We start from the raw sequence: 17687 nt of genomic DNA, 5'->3' as shown, positions 1-17687 counted from the left end.
ACAGTGAGTGAATTCAGGAGGAGAAAATTAAAAATATTTTAAAAAATTAAGGCTAAAAGCATCTGTGGTGGTTTGAATGAGAATGGCCCCCATAGGCTCATTTGTTTGGGAAGAAGGATCAGTTGTGGCCTCATTTGAAGTGGTGTGTCACCAGGGATAGGCTAGAAACAAAAGACTTATGCCATTCCCAGTGTGCATGCTCACTTGTGTGCTCTCGCTCTGTTTGTCTGTCTCTGACTGTCTGTCTGTCTCCAACTTGTATAACAATCAAGATGTGAACCCTCAACTGTTCCTGACGCCAGCCTCTGCTCTACCACCATGGGCTCTAACCCTTTTAAACAGTAAGCCCCTACTTAAACAATTTCTTTGAAAGCTGCCTTGGTTTCATCATAGCAACAGCAAAATAACTACGACAGAGCTTGGTGCCAGGAATGGGGTATTGTATGACAGACCTGACCAGACTGTTTTTGGAGGAATGTGGAAAACTTTGGGACTTTGGATTAGGAAAGCACTCTAAGCAGTGCTTAACAGACCATCCCAGTAAGAACTTGAAGATAGGAGTGTGAGAGCAATGTGGACACTATGGAGGCCCAGCTCAAGAGGGTTTAGAGTGGAGCAATATCAGCAACTTGGCTCTAGAACATTCCTGTGATATTTTGGCTAAGAATGTGGCTGTTTTCTGCCCTTGTCCTAAGAATCTATCTGAGGCTGAATTGAAAAGTAGTTTATTATTTCCTTGACAGTAGAGATTTCAAGACAACCTAATACTGACTCTGTCCTGTAGTTATTAGTAATCACTCTTATGTGGGTCTACAATGAAAAAGAGCAATCAGGGCAAAAAGAAATACAGAATGCACAGTTTGAAGCAAAAAAGAACACTAAGGAACTTAATGTTAGAATCAAGCCTTGTGGCATAATAGATGAGATTCAAGAAAGACCTGTTCCAAAATGGAATAAAGGGAGCGGTACCCTTAGCTTACCCAGCTAAGCTTTCAATTTGTAAAAAGTGAGACTTGGGGAATTTTCTATGCCTAAAAGTAACAACAAAGGAAAGCTCCTGCAAATGTGCTTCAAGGGTGCCAGGATTCACCCCATGTTGGTGGTGTCATTCACATGGTTCTGGTTTTAGTCATGAAGGATAGATGAGTATAGGGTTGTAGAATCTTTCTCTGTGGTTAAAGAAAGTCTGAGGCCTGGTGTGTGGCAGGGAGTCCCTGCATGGAGGTCCTGAAAGGTCGTTGTATGAAGCAATGAAAGCGAAACCAGAATTGTGCTGGAAACCCCAACACATTGAAGACGCCAAAGCCATGAGACATCTGCCAAGGAGTACTGCACAGAGTGAAACTAGCCTAAGAGAGAGAAGTGTGTTACCAGCAGCGAAGCTGGAAGGGAAAAGCCATCTAAGCCTCTGAAATCAGACGCAGACCTACAGGATTTGAAGCTTGCCATGCTGGTTTCAGTCTTGCTTTCATCCAGTATTTCCTCACTATACCCCCATGTCTCCCTTTTGAAATGGTAATGTATATCCTGTGCCATTGTATGTTTGAGGAATTTAATTTGCTTTTTTTTTTATTTTACAGAAGATTATAATAAGAGATTGCCTTGAATCTCAGAATAGACTTTGGACTTTGAACTTTTGAACCATGAAAGACTATGGAGAGTTTTGAAGTTGGACTGAATGCATTTTGCTTTACGATTTGGCTACAAGCTTATGGGAACCAGGGAGTAGAATGTAGTGGTTTGAATGAGAATGGCCCTGATAGGATCATATGTAGGAATATTTGATCCCCAGTTGGTGAAACTATTTGGGAAGGATTAGAAGATGTGACCTTGCTGGAGGAGGTGTGTCACTGAGTGGCCATATGAAGTCTATCCCTCTGAAACTATAAGCCCCAAATTAAATCCTTTCTTTTATAAGTTGCCTTGGTCATAGTGTCTTATCATGGCAATAGAAATGTAACTAAGACAGCATCCCAATTTTGTTTATTTTAAATATATTTATTATTTATTTTGGTTTTGGTTTTGGTTTTGGTTTTAGAAAAGGTCTCACTACATAGCTTTGACTGGCCTGGATCTCACTATGTAGATCAGACTAGACTCAAACTCATAGTGATGCCTCTGCATCTCAAGTGATGAGATTAAAGGTGCGTTGCAAGTATCCCAAATTTAATGAAAACATTAGCCTACATATCCAAAAAGATTTCATAAGCTCCAAGTAAGGAAATATGTAGGGATCTCCATCAACATGCATCATAATAATAATGTCACAAACTGAGTGAGAGAGAATTGTGAAAGCAGCAAAGATAGTGTTCTAGTTAGCATTAACTATCACTTGACACAACCTAAAATCATCTTTAAAAAGTCCCCACTGAGTTTTTTCTTTATCAGTTTGGTTTATAAACATGTCTGTGGGGGATTATCTTCATTATTAATTAATTCAGGGGGACAACAATCCACTATGGGTAGCACCATCCCTAGGCAGGTGTTCCTAAGCTGTATAAGAAAACTAGCAAAACACGAGCCTGCCTTGTTGCCTCAGCAAGCAACATTCCTCCATGGTTTCTGCCCAGACTTCCTCAATGATGGACTGTGACCTAAGAGTGTGAGCCAAATTAACCCTTTCCTTCTCAAGTTGCTTTGGTGTTTTATCACAGTAACAGAAAGGAAAGAACCGATAGAAAAACAAGTCGCCTTACACAATGGAAACCCAATAATATTAAAAGTTAACTTCCCGTCAGAAACACTGGAGACAGGATGTGACGAGACGGGCATAGTCAAAGTACTTGAGGAAGAGTAAAAATGCTGTCAACTAAGAATCAAGGAAAGGTATCGATCAAAACCAAAGAGATAACAGAGACATTCCTAGACAAACAACCAGAAAATGTTGCTAGCAAATACTCTTTAAGACTAACCAAAGTTCTTCAGGTTGAAAGAAAGTAGGCTGCTGAGGTACATGCTGGTGCACACCTGTAAGCCAGCAGCCAGGGGACTACGAAGGGAAGATTCAAAGTTTGAGGTCAGACTGGGCCACATGGTGAGTCCGAGGCCAGCCTGGGAGGGAGACAAGGAGGAAGAAGGGAAAGAAAGGGGAAGGGACAGAATTGAAATACTCTGATCACACCTTAAAAAACAAAGCTGATAGAGGTAACTTCGTGAGTACATATTAAAAGTAATATAACTGAGGTTAGAGAATTTAGCTCTGAGGAAGTGTTTTCCTAGAATGCACAAAGCCATTGGCTCCACCCTCAGCACTGAAAATAACAACAACAACAACTGTATAATTCCTCATTCTTCTCTTGACTTACTTAAAGAGCACTGTATGATCTGCATGAAGCAGAGGACAGAATATGGTAGAAGAGTGGTTACCAGAGAACAGGAAGGCAGTGAGCATGTGAAGCTGAGCAGGGGTTTTCTTATCTCAAGTTGTACGGTTACTAAGTGTAGAAGCCAAAAGTTGAATTCAACAGTTTGGGTCAGGAGCTCACACTCATGGCTGCTATTTAATATGTGAGGCATTGCTAAGGCCATGGCAGATAACTGATAAGACCTGCTTCAAGATTCTTCCCAGTCATATTAGGAGGCACAGAACATTGGGCCTGTTATTATCCATGAATTATTTATTTGTAAGAGAAAAAAATAACCTCTGCACAGAGTGTATTTTATTGAAGGTATTTCCTGATACGTCCTCATTCTAATGAAATTTCAATGTTATTCTCTCCCTTCATTCACTCATCAAAATGTATACTTCTGCTTTTCAGTGACAAACTGATTTCTGGTTAGGTTCTTGCTTAAGGTATGATATCAAACTCTATCTAACGGTTATTATAACTGTAGAGGATGACCTAATGTAAACACACTTTCTATGATAGTCAATACCATCAGCATCATAGGATGTAGAATCACATAGGGACAAGCCACTGGGCATAACTGGGAGGGATTATATAGACTAGACTAACTGGGTTGGGAAGGCCCACCTGAACTGTGGATGGACCGAATAAAGGAGAAAGCATTCGTCTCTCCTACTTCCTAACTACGGATGCAAAGGGACCAGGAGCCTAGCCTTTCCTCCTTCCATTCCTTCCCTCCATGGTGAACTGCACCCTCAAACGGGGATGCCAAGTCAACACCTCCTTCCTTCAGGTCTTTTATACTGTCACAGCAACAGGAAAAGTAATGAAGGCGCTTTTAAAAATCCCACTGCAAGCCTGGTATAGCACACATCTCAATATTTAGTAGCTAGAGGCAAGAGGATTAAGCATCCCAGGCTAGCCTTGGCTACACAGTGAGATCCTGTCAATAGGAGGTAGACAGTTTTGTTTTTAAATAGAACTTACCAGGTAGACGATATGAAGGTCATTCTCTAAAACAAAGCCTTTCATTGCTCTTTGGAGATCAGCAAAAATGTCTAGGGTATCAGTTGGAGAGAGTGAGGAAGAAAGAGTAGCTGATCCAAGATGTGTCGGCTGATAGACCTTTCCTGGAGTGGGGAATAGAGGAGCAAAGGTTAAAACAAAACAAAGCACTGCCTCCTCTACTACACTTAACCCTCTCAGTTCCCGATCAAAGCAATAAGCAGAACCTTAGCGAACATGTAGAATGTATGAGCAATAAAAAGTGAATACAATATAAAGAGTGAGCATTTTTGCATGAGTGCTTGTGTTTACCTCCTGCGCCATCACTGGGCTCTGTCACCTGGATGAACTCGTTTTCCAACAGCCATGTCACACAGGCATCAATTGCTCCAAGCTGAACATCATCTTGATTTCTCCGAATTCCCTGCCTGCCTTCCTTTACAGCAGCAGCCAAGAATGTACAGGAGGCATAAGTCTGCATATCTTGTGATGTACTTGCCACTCCACCAACGATTATCTGGGAGAAAATGTTTGCAAAGTTCCGTAATTTTTATAAGACGTGTAGAGCCTCTAGACATCAAGTAAATGAAGTGACTTTATTTTCTTAAGATATCTTCAGTCTGTATGTAGAGATGCTTTATTAAATCTTTTGTCATCACACATTACAAATACAGATGATACCTACTGACAACATAACATTTTCTGGGAAAGTAAATCTAATATTTTCTTATAATCAAAAAAGAATGCACCTGAACTTTGGGAACTAGTTATACATATAAAGGAGGTAGTGATGACTCACAGCCAAGAGTCTAATCAGTCTTTGGTCCTTCCTCTAGAACACATGGACATGTAGAAACACTACTCTTACAACTTCCCAATAAGAATGGGAAGGGAAGAAAAATATGAAGTTAATATTTAGTGTGTATTGCCTTGGCTGGCCCCAAACTTTTGAAGCTCATTTCTCAGCCTCCAGTAGGCTACAATAAGGAACATGCACCACAGATCCAGCCCTTCTGTGAGCTTATTTTTTTATAACTTGATTTGATTTTAATGTCCAAATATATTATCTGAATAGAAGAACTATGGTTCATGTTGTCATCTTTTCTTTAAACTCAAAATGCAGTAAATAATATATAAAAAGTAAAAAAGATGAGCCACAATTACAGCTCAGTAACAGAGTGCACACACAGCATGCACAAGGCTGAGGTCTATTCCTCTATTCCCTACAACACACACACACACACACACACACACACACACACACACACACACACACACACAAAGTTAAAAAGAACAACAGCTCATTTGGTTGTTTAATTGTTTTGAAATAGATTGATATGGTAGTAGCTATATTCAACTCCAAAAATAACTACATATTCATAAATAATATATAGGCATATGTACATATAAACTGATACATGCATGTGTGGATATATATGTACATGTATCAGAATTGATCAGCTTATTTGGCAGAGCATGAAGAACTGTGTACATCTGTATTATGTTTGAATATATGTGAGAAACAGATTCGCACTGGGGAAGGCTATAAATATAATAATCTTGTTTTTGTTTGGGGGGGGGGTTGTTCTTTGAGACAGGGTTTCTCTGTGTAGTTCTGGCTGTCCTAGAACTCACCCTACAGACCATGCCAGTCTCAAACTCAGAGATCTACCTGCCTCTGCCTCTTGAGTGCTGGGATTAAAGGCATGTGCCACCATGACCCAGCAATAATCTGTTTCCTTAAAAAACCTCAGATTTTGGCATACTCAATTTTCAATAGGTATAAAAGAGTAAATGGTGATTCTTGGACTCCTACCTCCAGAAGAGCTCGTACCATGCTAGCAGTGCCTTCTCCTTGGCTCTGCAGACAGCTGTGAACAGGCTCCGGAGACCCTCGAAGCAGAGCAATGCCTTTTGACTTCTCAGAGTTCTTACAAACTAGGATACTTTCACCTACAACCAAACCACACATCTTCTAAATTCCAATCCATTCTCGTAAGACACTGCTGAAGACAGGTTCTGAATTACTGAAAGGAGACAGGAGGTGCTGGAGGTTGTTTCGGGCACAGAGTCATAAGTCACGGCTCTGGTTTTGAACTCTGGACAGGCGATCAGAGTGTTACCAGAAACCATACTGCTACTCGGCTTCTAGATTCTTTTTAGCTGAAGGCTGGAGAAGCAGCAAGCATAAGAACTCTTGTCCTCTATAACTGCTGTCCTAGGAAAACAGCTTTTTCTTTGTCTTAGCACTTCTCCACACTTTACTGCCCTTTGTTAAAAATAACTTAAGACCCGCATCTAACAGCTTTGGCAGGCCTCGCTCCTTTTCTATGAAGCCTCCACGCACATAACAATTAAAACATTAACACAGAATAGAGATTATATGCCTTTTCACTTTTTTTTTTTTTTTGTTTTCGAGACAGGGTTTCTCTGTGGAGCTTTGCGCCTTTCCTGAAACTCACTCTGTAGCCTAGGCTGGCCTCGAACTCACAGAGATCCGCCTGGCTCTGCCTCCCAAGTGCTGGGATTAAAGGCGTGCGCCACCACCACCCGGCCTGCCTTTTCACTATTAGTCTGTCTGTCTGTCTGTCTGTCTGTCTCTCTCTCTCTCTCTCTCTCTCTCTCTCTCTCTCTCTCTCTCTCTCTCTCACACACACACACACACACACACACACACACACACACACACACACACCCCAACCACAGTTTCCCCTCCCCTCTCTCCTCCCATTCCCTTCCTATAACCTCCCCTTTGTTCCCACCACCACTATCCCACCCCCATCCTCCCCCACCCTGCCCCAATCCACTCCTCTGTTTCTATTCAGAAAAGGGCAGGCCTCTCGTGGATATCAACCAAACAAGGCATATCAAGCTGCAGTAAAACTAAGAACCCACCCCCCTTGTATTAAGGCTGGGCAAGGGAACCCAGTGTGAGGAACCCAGCCAGCCAAAGTCATAGGGACAGTCCCTGCTCCCACTGTTAGGAGCCCCACAAGAGAACCAAACTACACAACTGTAACGTATGTGCAGAGTGCCTAGGTCAGCCCCATGCAGGCTCCCTGATTGTCAGTTCAGTCCCTGTGAGCCCCTATAAGCCTTGTGTAGTTGATTCTGTGGGTTTTCTTATGGTGTCCTTGACCCCTTGGGCTCCTACAATCCTTTCTCCCTCTCTTCCATACAATTCCTGGAGCTCCACCTAATGTTTGGCTGTGGGTCTGCACCCATTTCCATCAGTTGCTGGATGAAGGCTTACTTTAACCTTATTCCTGAGGACCCAGCTATAGAACATAAAGAACTGGAAAAAAGGGCTTTTCCTCCTCCTCTACTGGCTGATGCACCATTAAGTAACTAAGTAATTATTAGAGAAACTTTGAATACTATAAAGTAAAATGCAAATGTAGATACTAGCTACATGATTCTCTGAAAATCACTGCCAAAATACAATCCCAGAGAGCATAAAATAAAGGGAATCCAAACTGGAGAATCTCTGACTATCTTATGCAGGATTGCAAGGGCTCGGAGGTAAAGGCCCTGCCAAGCCTGACAACCTGAGTTTGGGCCCCAGGACCCATAAAGTAGGAGATAACTCCACAAGCTACCCTCTGACCTCCACAGCAAGAGCTCAGACACATAATAAACAAATAACCAAAACAAGTCTGTAAAAAGTCACGATAATAAAAGTAAACAAACAAACAAACAAAAACACCCCAAAACAAAAAACACTTCCCAACAAGAAGACCACCTCAGCAAGAGATGGCATTCATGTGTTTCCAAAAATAGATAGACAGACAGACAGATAAAAGTGAAACAAGCCAGGTGGTGTGGCAGCGTCTTTCATCCTAGCACTTGAGAGGCAGAGGCAGGCAGATCTCTGAGTTCGAGGCCAGCCTGGTCTACAGAGTGAGTTCCAGGGACAGCCAGGGCTACATAAAGAAACCCTGTTTTGAAAAACCAAGAAAGGCATGAAGGAAGGCAGGCAGGCAGGCAAGGCAAAACAATTTATCAGTAAGATGGTGCAATAGGAGTCCCCAGGCTTCAGTATCTCCTCACCATCCATTACCTATGCCACCCTGACAAGTATACCTTTGTAAGACCTTCAGAGCTCTATAAAAGCCTCACAGTGTTTGGGAATGTACCTGAAAATCATCATAAACAGCAGCTAATGAAAACCACAATAATAATAATAACTGCATATTTCCTCATTCTTCTCTTGACTTACTTAAAGAGCACTATATGACTTGCAAGAAGCAATGGATAGAATACAGTAAAACAGTGGTTACCAGAGAACAGGAAGGCAGTGGGCATGTGAAGTCGGCCCAGTGCTTGGCTGTGGATCTCTGCATCTGTTTCCATCAGCCACTGGAAGAAGGCTCTCTGATGACAATTGGGTAGACACCAATCTGATTATAGGAGAAGGTCAGTTCAAGTACCCTCCCCACTATTGCTAGGAGTCTTATCTGGGGTCATCCTTGTGGATTCCTGGGAGTTTCCCTGGTACCAGGTTTCTCCCTAACCCCATAATGCCCCCACCCCAGATATCTCTTTCATTATTCTCCCCGTCGGTCCTGCCCCCAATCATAGATTTTTTTTAAGGGATTTGTTCTTTAAGGACATCTATCATATTCACAAAAGCTATCTTAAAGTCTTCTTGTGCTTCAGCTATGTTGCAACACTCAGGGCCTGCTGTGGTAGGGTTGCTGGGCTCTAAGGGAGCTTAGAGTTCTGGCTGTTATTGACTGTTTTTATGCTGGTTGTCTAGGCATCTGGTTCCCTGGCTGGAGTGCTTATTAACATCTTTATCTACCCTTTCATATTTTATGTAAGTTTTAGAATGGAAAAAATCTAAAGCAGACACTAGAGAAAACCATTAAACCACAAAGACAGAAACAAAGGAAGAAAGAGTATACAAGAAAATAAATTACAAATGTTAATAGGAGGTCCTGACTGTCAGAACGTGGTCCAAGAATAGAGTCATGTGATGGGAATTCTGAGTGCTTGTGAGAAAACTCCAAGTAAACAAGTCAAAGAGACTTGTGGTCTCTGTTCCTCCACAGCATGGGTTGTTCTTGGAATGTGCTTTTGGGTCCCTCCCAGGTGTAGTAGATGGATGTTAGTTTACTTCATTAACTAGATTAACTAGATTATTCATTAACTGGCTATTGTTATTTGTTTAACGCCTCTATGGAAAAACATGTTTTTGCCATGTGCAGCTTGTCCTTGTGACTGCACACTTTACTCAGGTGACTCTTCTTAACCCTCAGTATCAATTGGCTGATGCTCTGAATAAAGCTGGCTATTGCATGAGACTTTAGAACATTTTTAGACTCCATCTCCCAGGTCCCACCACCTTAAGAGTGGTAATCACTGATTACCATTTAGTGAATAGTCTTACATAGAATAATAAGATCTGAAGTAACTTTTGCTTCTTTTTTAGATATTTAATTAAAAAGCTACTTCACTGCTTAAGTAAAAACTTTTGTTTGGAGTGCTGATAACAGCAGCATTACTTGCTGGTGCAAGGTTAGATGCTATATCACTTTAGAGACAAAAAGTAGTACTCTTCAGCTCTGAGCACCCTGCTTGACTGAAGGTCTACATGAGATGCTAGAGAGACGGATCAGTGGCTCAAGTGCTACTATGCAAGCATGAAGACCTGAGTTCATCCCCCAGCACCCACATAAAAGCCAAGTGTGGTGGCCTGCATCTGTAGCCCCAGCAACGGTGGGGCAGAGACAAACAGATCCTGGGGGCTTGCTGGAGAAATGACAAATTCCAGCTTCAATGAGACACCCTGTCTCAAAATTTAAGGTGGAAAAAGCCTGGATAGAAGCCTCAATGAGTGAGAAGACTTCTTCCAGAGGAAATGAGTTTGATTCCCAGCACTCACGCTGAGTAGCTCAAAACTGTTTATGACTCCAGCTCCAAGAGTTCCACCACCCTCTTCTGTTCTTTGCAGATTAGTGCATTCACATGTGCATACCCTATCACAGACATACACATGTACATAAAAATATAAAATATTTGAAATAAGTAAATAAGATGGAGAATGAAAAGAGAAAATATCCAGTGTGGACCTCTGGTCTAGATACACACGGGCACAGGCAAGGGCACCCACACCCACATACACCATACCTACTGAAAAAAGAGAAAAAAGGAGTAGATGTGGAAATAAAATCATCTTCTAGCTAATAAAATCATAAATCTTGTTACTTATATAGTATTGAATCATTTCACTACACACAACACAAAAAAAAGATCTTAATTCTCTACCAGGAGAAAAGCAATAGTTAACAAATGAAAATCATGTTCACTATAAATACTAAGTAACCCAAGAAGACGGCATGATATAGAAACATATCATGATGGGAAATAACCATGTATTAGTCAACTTCCAAGTGGATCGCTGTCCGCAATAGCATGACAACTACCCCAAACTCACCCATTGTGTCTACTCCTTTCCTGCCAGCGCGGCCAACCATCTGCTTATAAGTGAGGATATCTAAAGGCTGGCCACCGAAAACTGGAGTGCGAATAATCACCCGACGTGCAGGAAGATTCACCCCAGAAGAAAGAGTAGACGTTGCTGCCAAGACTCGAATAAGACCTTGACGGAAGGATCCTTCAATGATATCTCTCTCCTCAAAAGTGAGGCCTAAATAAAATGCAGGTCCCAAAACGTATTACCACAGAATCGATATACTTGACTACATATAAGCAGATTTGAGAGTCAGCTTCAAGCCTTTAAATATCTTTTATACAATAGTTAAGATTATAAACAAAAACATCATCAGTCTACCTATTTAAGAGTATAATTTGCCATCTTTATTCATTTTAGACAGGTCAAGAAAATTACCCATGTTTTAGGTAGAATTGATGGTTTCTGATGAAACTATCCTGCTTTCGTTAAAAGAAAACAGCAGCAGATCAAGTGAGCGGGACTGTGTTCCAATAAAATTTTAGTTATAAGAACAGATAGCAGGTTAAATTCAACAGTATACTATTGATTAACAACCCCTGTGTTTTTGTGTGTGGATATGTATTTACACATACACATTTTTAAAATTTATTTTAAAATTTTACCATGGTTATTTATCATTAAAATTATATGTATCTATTATATAAGATAAAAAGTTGAATAAAAACTGAAAGGATTAAATGTCCAATCTTAAAAAATATTCTTTTTTTTCTTCCCCATATCAGTATTTATTAAGCACTTATAAAACAGAAATTATATACAGGGTTCACAGATTTTTCACTCATGATCACATTTCAAATTTATAACAACTTGTTGAGATACTTGTTGAAAAAAACATTCTCATGATTTCAGTCTTAACATGTATGATCACAGATCCAGCACATCACTCAATGACTATCATACACTGGTGATTCTGACAGCCCACTCACCAGATTGGTTTTTTTAATTATTATTATTTTTTATTTATTTTACATGCCAATCACAGTTTCCCCTCCCTCCTCTCCTCCATTCCAACCTCCCATCTCCTTTCCACCCCACCCCCCATCCACTCCTCAGAAAGGGTTAAGGCCTCCCATGAGAGTCAACAAAGCATGGCATATCAAGTGGAGGCAGGACTAAGCTCCTTCCCCCTGCATCAAGGCTGTGAGAGGCATCCCACCACAGGGAATAGGTTCCAAAAAGCCAGTTCATGTGTCAGGGACAGATCTTGGTCCCAATGCTAGTGGCCCCACAAACAGACAAAGCTACACAACTGTCACCCACATGCAGAGGGCCTAGGTCAGTCCCATGTAGGCTCCTAACTGTCAGTCTAGAGTCCGTGAGCTCCCACTAGCTGGGATCAGCTGTCTCTGTGGGTTTCCCCATCATGATCTTGACCCCTGGCTTATACAATCCTCCTCCCTCTCTTCACCAGGACTCTCAGAACTCGGCCCAGTGCTTGGCTGAGGATTTTTCACTTCTAGTCCTCTCCGAGTCAATGACAATTTCCAAAACAAATTTGACTTTGCTGTATCTGTGAGCCTATGCCAATTCTTGACATAAAAGGAAAGAGTAGCATCAATTTTAAGTAGAAAGTATCACTCTAACATCAGTTTTAAGGAAACAATATATAGACAGGTGAGATTTTAGAATTCACTTTCCCAGGGGTTGGAAAAAAAATCCATTATCTAGCATAGCTATAAAATTCAGATAAGTAAGCTTAAAATGTTTATTTTACTCTGGTTTGACTAAATCCACTATTTCTTAAAATAAAATATACAGGTATCCAGTGTGATTAACAAGAAATAAATTCACATAAATACAAAAATGAGGAAATTATGAAAGTCTGGTGAGGTCTTTAGATTTTTTTATATTTTATTATTTTATATGTTTGAGTGTGAACCCATACGAATATATGTGCATTACATGTGTACAGGAGCCCACGGGGACCAGAAGAGGGCATATCAGATCCCTGGAACTGGAGTTACAGGCAAACACCACACAAGTCCTGGGAATCAAACCCAGGTCCTCTGCAAGAGCACCAAGTGCTCTTAATCAGTCATGGCTCCAGCCTGTGACGAGCACATCTTAACACAGATTAAAAACAAGGAATACCTGCATGATGAAATGCTACTCCCCATGGCACGGTGTTCTTCAGCACAGAGTCTAGTCCTGAAGGTGAACGCTTTAGCTGATCCAGCACTTCCAGAAGGCTCTTATGCTGTAGATTCACTGGTGGACATTCAGATGGTTTTACTAATCCTGTCAAACACACACATACAAATAAGTAAATCACAACTGTACAAGTTTCTTTGATTCATTGGCTGTTACCTGCTAAGTCATGACAGAAATAAATATCAGGTTCAGAAACTGCCACATACTATCATCACCCATGGATCTTTTAGAGCCACTGACCCTGGACACTATGATACAACCAAGATGGGATGTGACTTGGACCTCAAGAATTTGTAAATCTTCATAGGTAGTTCTAATAATGTATCCCAAAGATATGAAGCTCAGCTTTAAGAAGACAAGATGTTCAAATGAGGGTGCCACACCTGCGACGGTGTCGCCCGTGTGACAAATGCCGATCTGGTGGTCTCATAAGAAAGGGAGGCACGTGTCTCTCGAGGCTAGACCCCCAGCGGTCCCCTGGCAATCAGCCTGAGCAATGGTTCCTGGATACATTGTTCCCTAAAGACCAGCCTTCCGTGGATGTTTGGCAGGACTCCTGCTTCTTTCTTCTTTCCTGACAATAACAGCCTCCCTGTGCCTGGACTCCCGTAGACACTCGCTTGACGTACCTGATAACTCCTCAACTGTTAAACCGGCACCGCCCCCAGTGATTCAAGCCCTTGGGCAGATAGCACAAAAAACCCCTACTTCAGTGGGGGCACTCATGGATGGATTAGAAAAGAAAGAGCTAATGATTCAGGTTCCCACAGATTCTAAGGAAGAAAATATAAAAGTAAAAAGATTGTTAGGTAACCCTCACTCAGCTCATGCAAACTCACAAGAAAGAGAACTTAGGAAACTGGCAACTCCCACAAGAATGGTTGAAAAGTACATTCAATACCGTATTAATGGGAAATAGTGGACACCCCCTCGTTGGAATCCCAGAAGTAGAAATTACTTAGATCCACCCCCTTTTACAGGGGCTTATGACTATGAAGGGAATCGGTTGGGTAAATCATGGGGGAAAAGAATGTTGTGGAATCAGTTGCCTTTTATGGAAAGGCTGGTTAGAAGCAAAAAGGTATGGTGTACATATGACAGGCAGACAAGGTCAGCTATAGTAAGGGGTATAGCACCTGTGCTAAAGAGGTGGGCTAAGGCTCTTGGTGAGGACTTTTTAACTGTCTTTAATAAATTACTAGAAATGGATTACTAGTTATTGAGTGCGTGATCTGGCTCTTAGGGTTCAGGCCACAGCCTGAAAGGATTAATCATTCTGAAAACCACATTGTGTGATCACAAAAGATTGCGTCTATTGTTTTCCTTTTGCCCCTGGGCTTAGTTTCTTGTTAAAATTGTACAAAATCTCAGCCTGATGTTCAGTAAAATTGCAGCAGTTTCACAGCATACTCTGGTGTCTATGTCTGTCTATCATCGCCGAATCCCAATTATCCTGAGCACCTTCACCCTGTTCTCCCTCGGTCTGGTGGCCCTACTGAGACCCAGTCCGTGGCATGAGGGGTTCAAAGGGCTCCTGCTGGAGGAAAGACAGACTATCACTTGTTTGGTTTGAGTACACAATGCTCCCTGCAGGCTCATGTTTTAATACCTTGTCCCCAGATGGTGGCAGTTTTAGGAGGTTATGGAGCTTTTAGCAGGTGAGGCCTGGCTGATAGCAGTCGGCCACTGGAGGTATACCTCTAAGAGTAAAGCCTACCTGTGGTTCTAGCCTTTGCCACCTGCTTCCTGCCTGCTTCCGACTCACTTCTTGTGCCTCCATGAAGTCTCTCACATCTCCCCACCATGATGGACTTGTACCTTCTGACTCCATGAACCAGAATAAGCCTTCCTTTCTTAAGTCGCTTCTGTCACGGTGACAATAACTAACACACCAAGCAAAGCCTACACATCAGAATCCTTGTTCAAGATGTGTCCTGCCAATCTGCACATCAGCTGCTTAGGACCCTAGCTCTCTCTGGAAACTGTTCTGGCTCCTGTCATTAACCTAATAGTCACACAGTACCCTCCAGTGTGGCTGTTTAGTGTTACTTCTCCCCTAGTAAGAGTTTAAACACAGGAACACTACCTTCTTACAGAACTGCCCAGATTTTTGGATTCCTAAACTTATAAAGCTTCATTAAAAAACTATTTTAATGTATATTTTGTGTTTTTAATTTTTAGGTAAACTTTTCTTAAAAATCTGAGGATACACATAGGGTTGCCCATGCTTTATTTTGCGAAAGACAATAAAAGCATATTAAGCTATTACCCATCAGTATATTTATTTCAAGAGAAGTGTTATATGTGTGTGTGCATGCATGTGTTCATGTGTGTGAAGGTGAACATGTGTGCACATGCATGTGGAGAGAAGGGAACAATTTCAAGTGCTGCTCCTCAGGTGTCTTCATCTGTTTTTTGAGGCAAGGTCCCTCACTAGCCTGGAACTTTCCAAGTCAGCTAGGCTGGACGGCCAACATCACCTGTCACCACCACCCCTGTGCGAGGATTACAAACATACCACTAAGCCTTGGCTCGCCTTTTGTGTTTTTCTTCTAATGTGGTTCTAGAGATCACTCATGTCTCTGTGTTTGCAAGGCAAGAACTTTACAGCTGAGCTACCTCCTCAGCCCAAAGGAAGTCATTTTAAGGTTAAAAAATTAGTAAGATAATTCCAAATTTTAAACTTGTTTATAAAAATGTGCTACTCTATTTTTATGGAGAAAATAAACAGGCCAGACCAGCCTCCAATCCAAACTCTGCATTTAGGAACCACCACTACAAATCAAAATATCAGAACTCAAAAGAACACGATGAAGACTCTGATCCTCAAGGAGTAAGTTGTCATGGAACAATGTAAGAGTATACGTTAGCATGGTATAGACAGCACAAGGTAAGACAGCCTGGCAGAGATTCTACACTAGTAATACACTGCTGGATCAAACAGCAGTCAGTACAAACACCAGCAAAGCTTACTTGTTACAAGGCTGGAACACTGACTGCCTACCCTCATGATGTCACTCACTGGCAAAAAGAAGTAATAAAATACCCTAATATCCCATGACTAGATCTGGTCTGCAGTTCTAGAACTTCACTGCAAAGACAATGGCCTCAAGCTTTAGAAAATCTCAATGATAATAACTCATACGAAAACATCCTTTATTTCAAAGTAACTCACTTCTAAGACACAAGGAGGAGTGAGTGACAGGGAGAGAAGGGGTGGGTAAGGAGGGAAACTGAGTACTAAACACACAAACTCAATTTCATAAAACTCTTTCATCATAGATACTTTCACCTTCAATATTCAAGATACAATCAAGTATTTTGTAAAATTTCCTAGAAATAATAAGTAAAATAAAAAGAGAGAACAGAAAAAGGAAACAATATTCAGAGTTGATATAATATCTAAAAGGTACAGAATTCGACAACAACAAAAAATAACGAGTCATGAAAGAAAGTATGGTCTCAACACAGGAGCAAAAGCAAGCAACAGAAACACCTCTGAGAGAACCAGATGTCAGAATGAGCAAAGATCCCACATGACCACATGCTAGGAAAAATGTTGAGGCTACAACGTCCATCCTACAATCAGTAAAAAACATATAGTAATAGTTATTGTAGTAGACAGCATTTAAAAGGAACAAATTCATCAATGTAATACCTTGAAAGGAACTCAAAAACATGCTGCGTGATAAAAGCTGTTTACAGGAGATACACATACTCTGTGACGTCACTTATGTGAAATGTTTAGGAAAGGCACAGCAATGTGAAAGTGACAGAAAGCATGTCAGCGGTTGCTGCAGCTGACAACAGAGAGAGGAGACTGGCAGAACAGAGCACAAGGAGAGTGGAAGAAACAGTCTCCAGATGATTATAATAGTGGTGGTAAGCAGATCTACACACTAAAATTCATCAAATTACACACTTCAAATGAAGCATTAGATTATGCATAAAATATGCAACACCAAAGCTGATTTTATCTACATGTATACATATGTATGATTCTTTTTAGAGTTATACCTCTGGACATTAAAGAAAGACATAGTCACTTTCTCCAGAAAAAAAAAAAAATGTATGAATGTGTAATTTTGTATACAATTTAGGGGCTCTAGAGTTTGAATCTCTCAAAGCACACAGATCCAAAATGCAGAACCTATACACATATACACAGTACTCTAAAAGTCAGAAGACAATTAGCCTGAGAATATGCACACATTATCTATGAAGAGGGCAAAAAAGGATTAGAACAACAAAAGCAGTCTTGTCGAGAATATCTAGGTGACACACAGTGTCACATAGTGGCAGGCCAGAGCCGTGCTTTGCTACTATCATCACTAGTACTACTGTAAAATACAGAAAGGGTGGAGGCTCCGTTTCCACCTGCCACTCACCCTCAGGTTGATGGTGCAGATTATAAAACTCTCGAGCAATGATGTCTGCTACCTTCTCACACCATTTTTTTGATGGACAAAAGAGTAATACTGAATGGTTATCACGAATGGTCTCATAACATAAACTAACAATATGATCTTCATCTCCCTAAAAAAGAAAGAGAAATAGCTACATCAGTCATACCATCAAAACATTTTCACACTGGGTTGAAATGCTACATTTTGATCCATAAAAAGGGTTGTTTTTACTCAAAGGCATAAGAAAAATCATTTACAATAAAAATAAACATCGTTAATAATGACGAGTGAAAAAAATTT

The 17687-nt window shown here is 41.0% G+C and overlaps 1 protein-coding gene across 1 annotated transcript in view; it reads right to left on the bottom strand.

Annotated features, from left to right (window-relative positions):
* The window catches only part of Polq (DNA polymerase theta), an 87975-nt gene that overhangs the window by 54284 nt on the left and 16004 nt on the right, over nt 1–17687 (bottom strand). Inside the window, 6 exon segments of the mRNA XM_052740641.1 lie at nt 4335–4477; nt 4665–4869; nt 6169–6305; nt 10792–11004; nt 12922–13068; nt 17370–17517. Coding sequence (XP_052596601.1) covers nt 4335–4477; nt 4665–4869; nt 6169–6305; nt 10792–11004; nt 12922–13068; nt 17370–17517 — 993 coding nt within the window.

The sequence above is a fragment of the Peromyscus californicus genome, unplaced genomic scaffold (assembly GCF_007827085.1).
Source record: "Peromyscus californicus insignis strain IS unplaced genomic scaffold, ASM782708v3 Scaffold_16__1_contigs__length_79575227, whole genome shotgun sequence".
NCBI classification, from domain to species: Eukaryota; Metazoa; Chordata; class Mammalia; order Rodentia; family Cricetidae; genus Peromyscus; species Peromyscus californicus.
The sequence above is the reverse complement of the archived record's forward strand: the minus strand, read 5'-3'. Positions and strand labels throughout refer to the sequence as shown.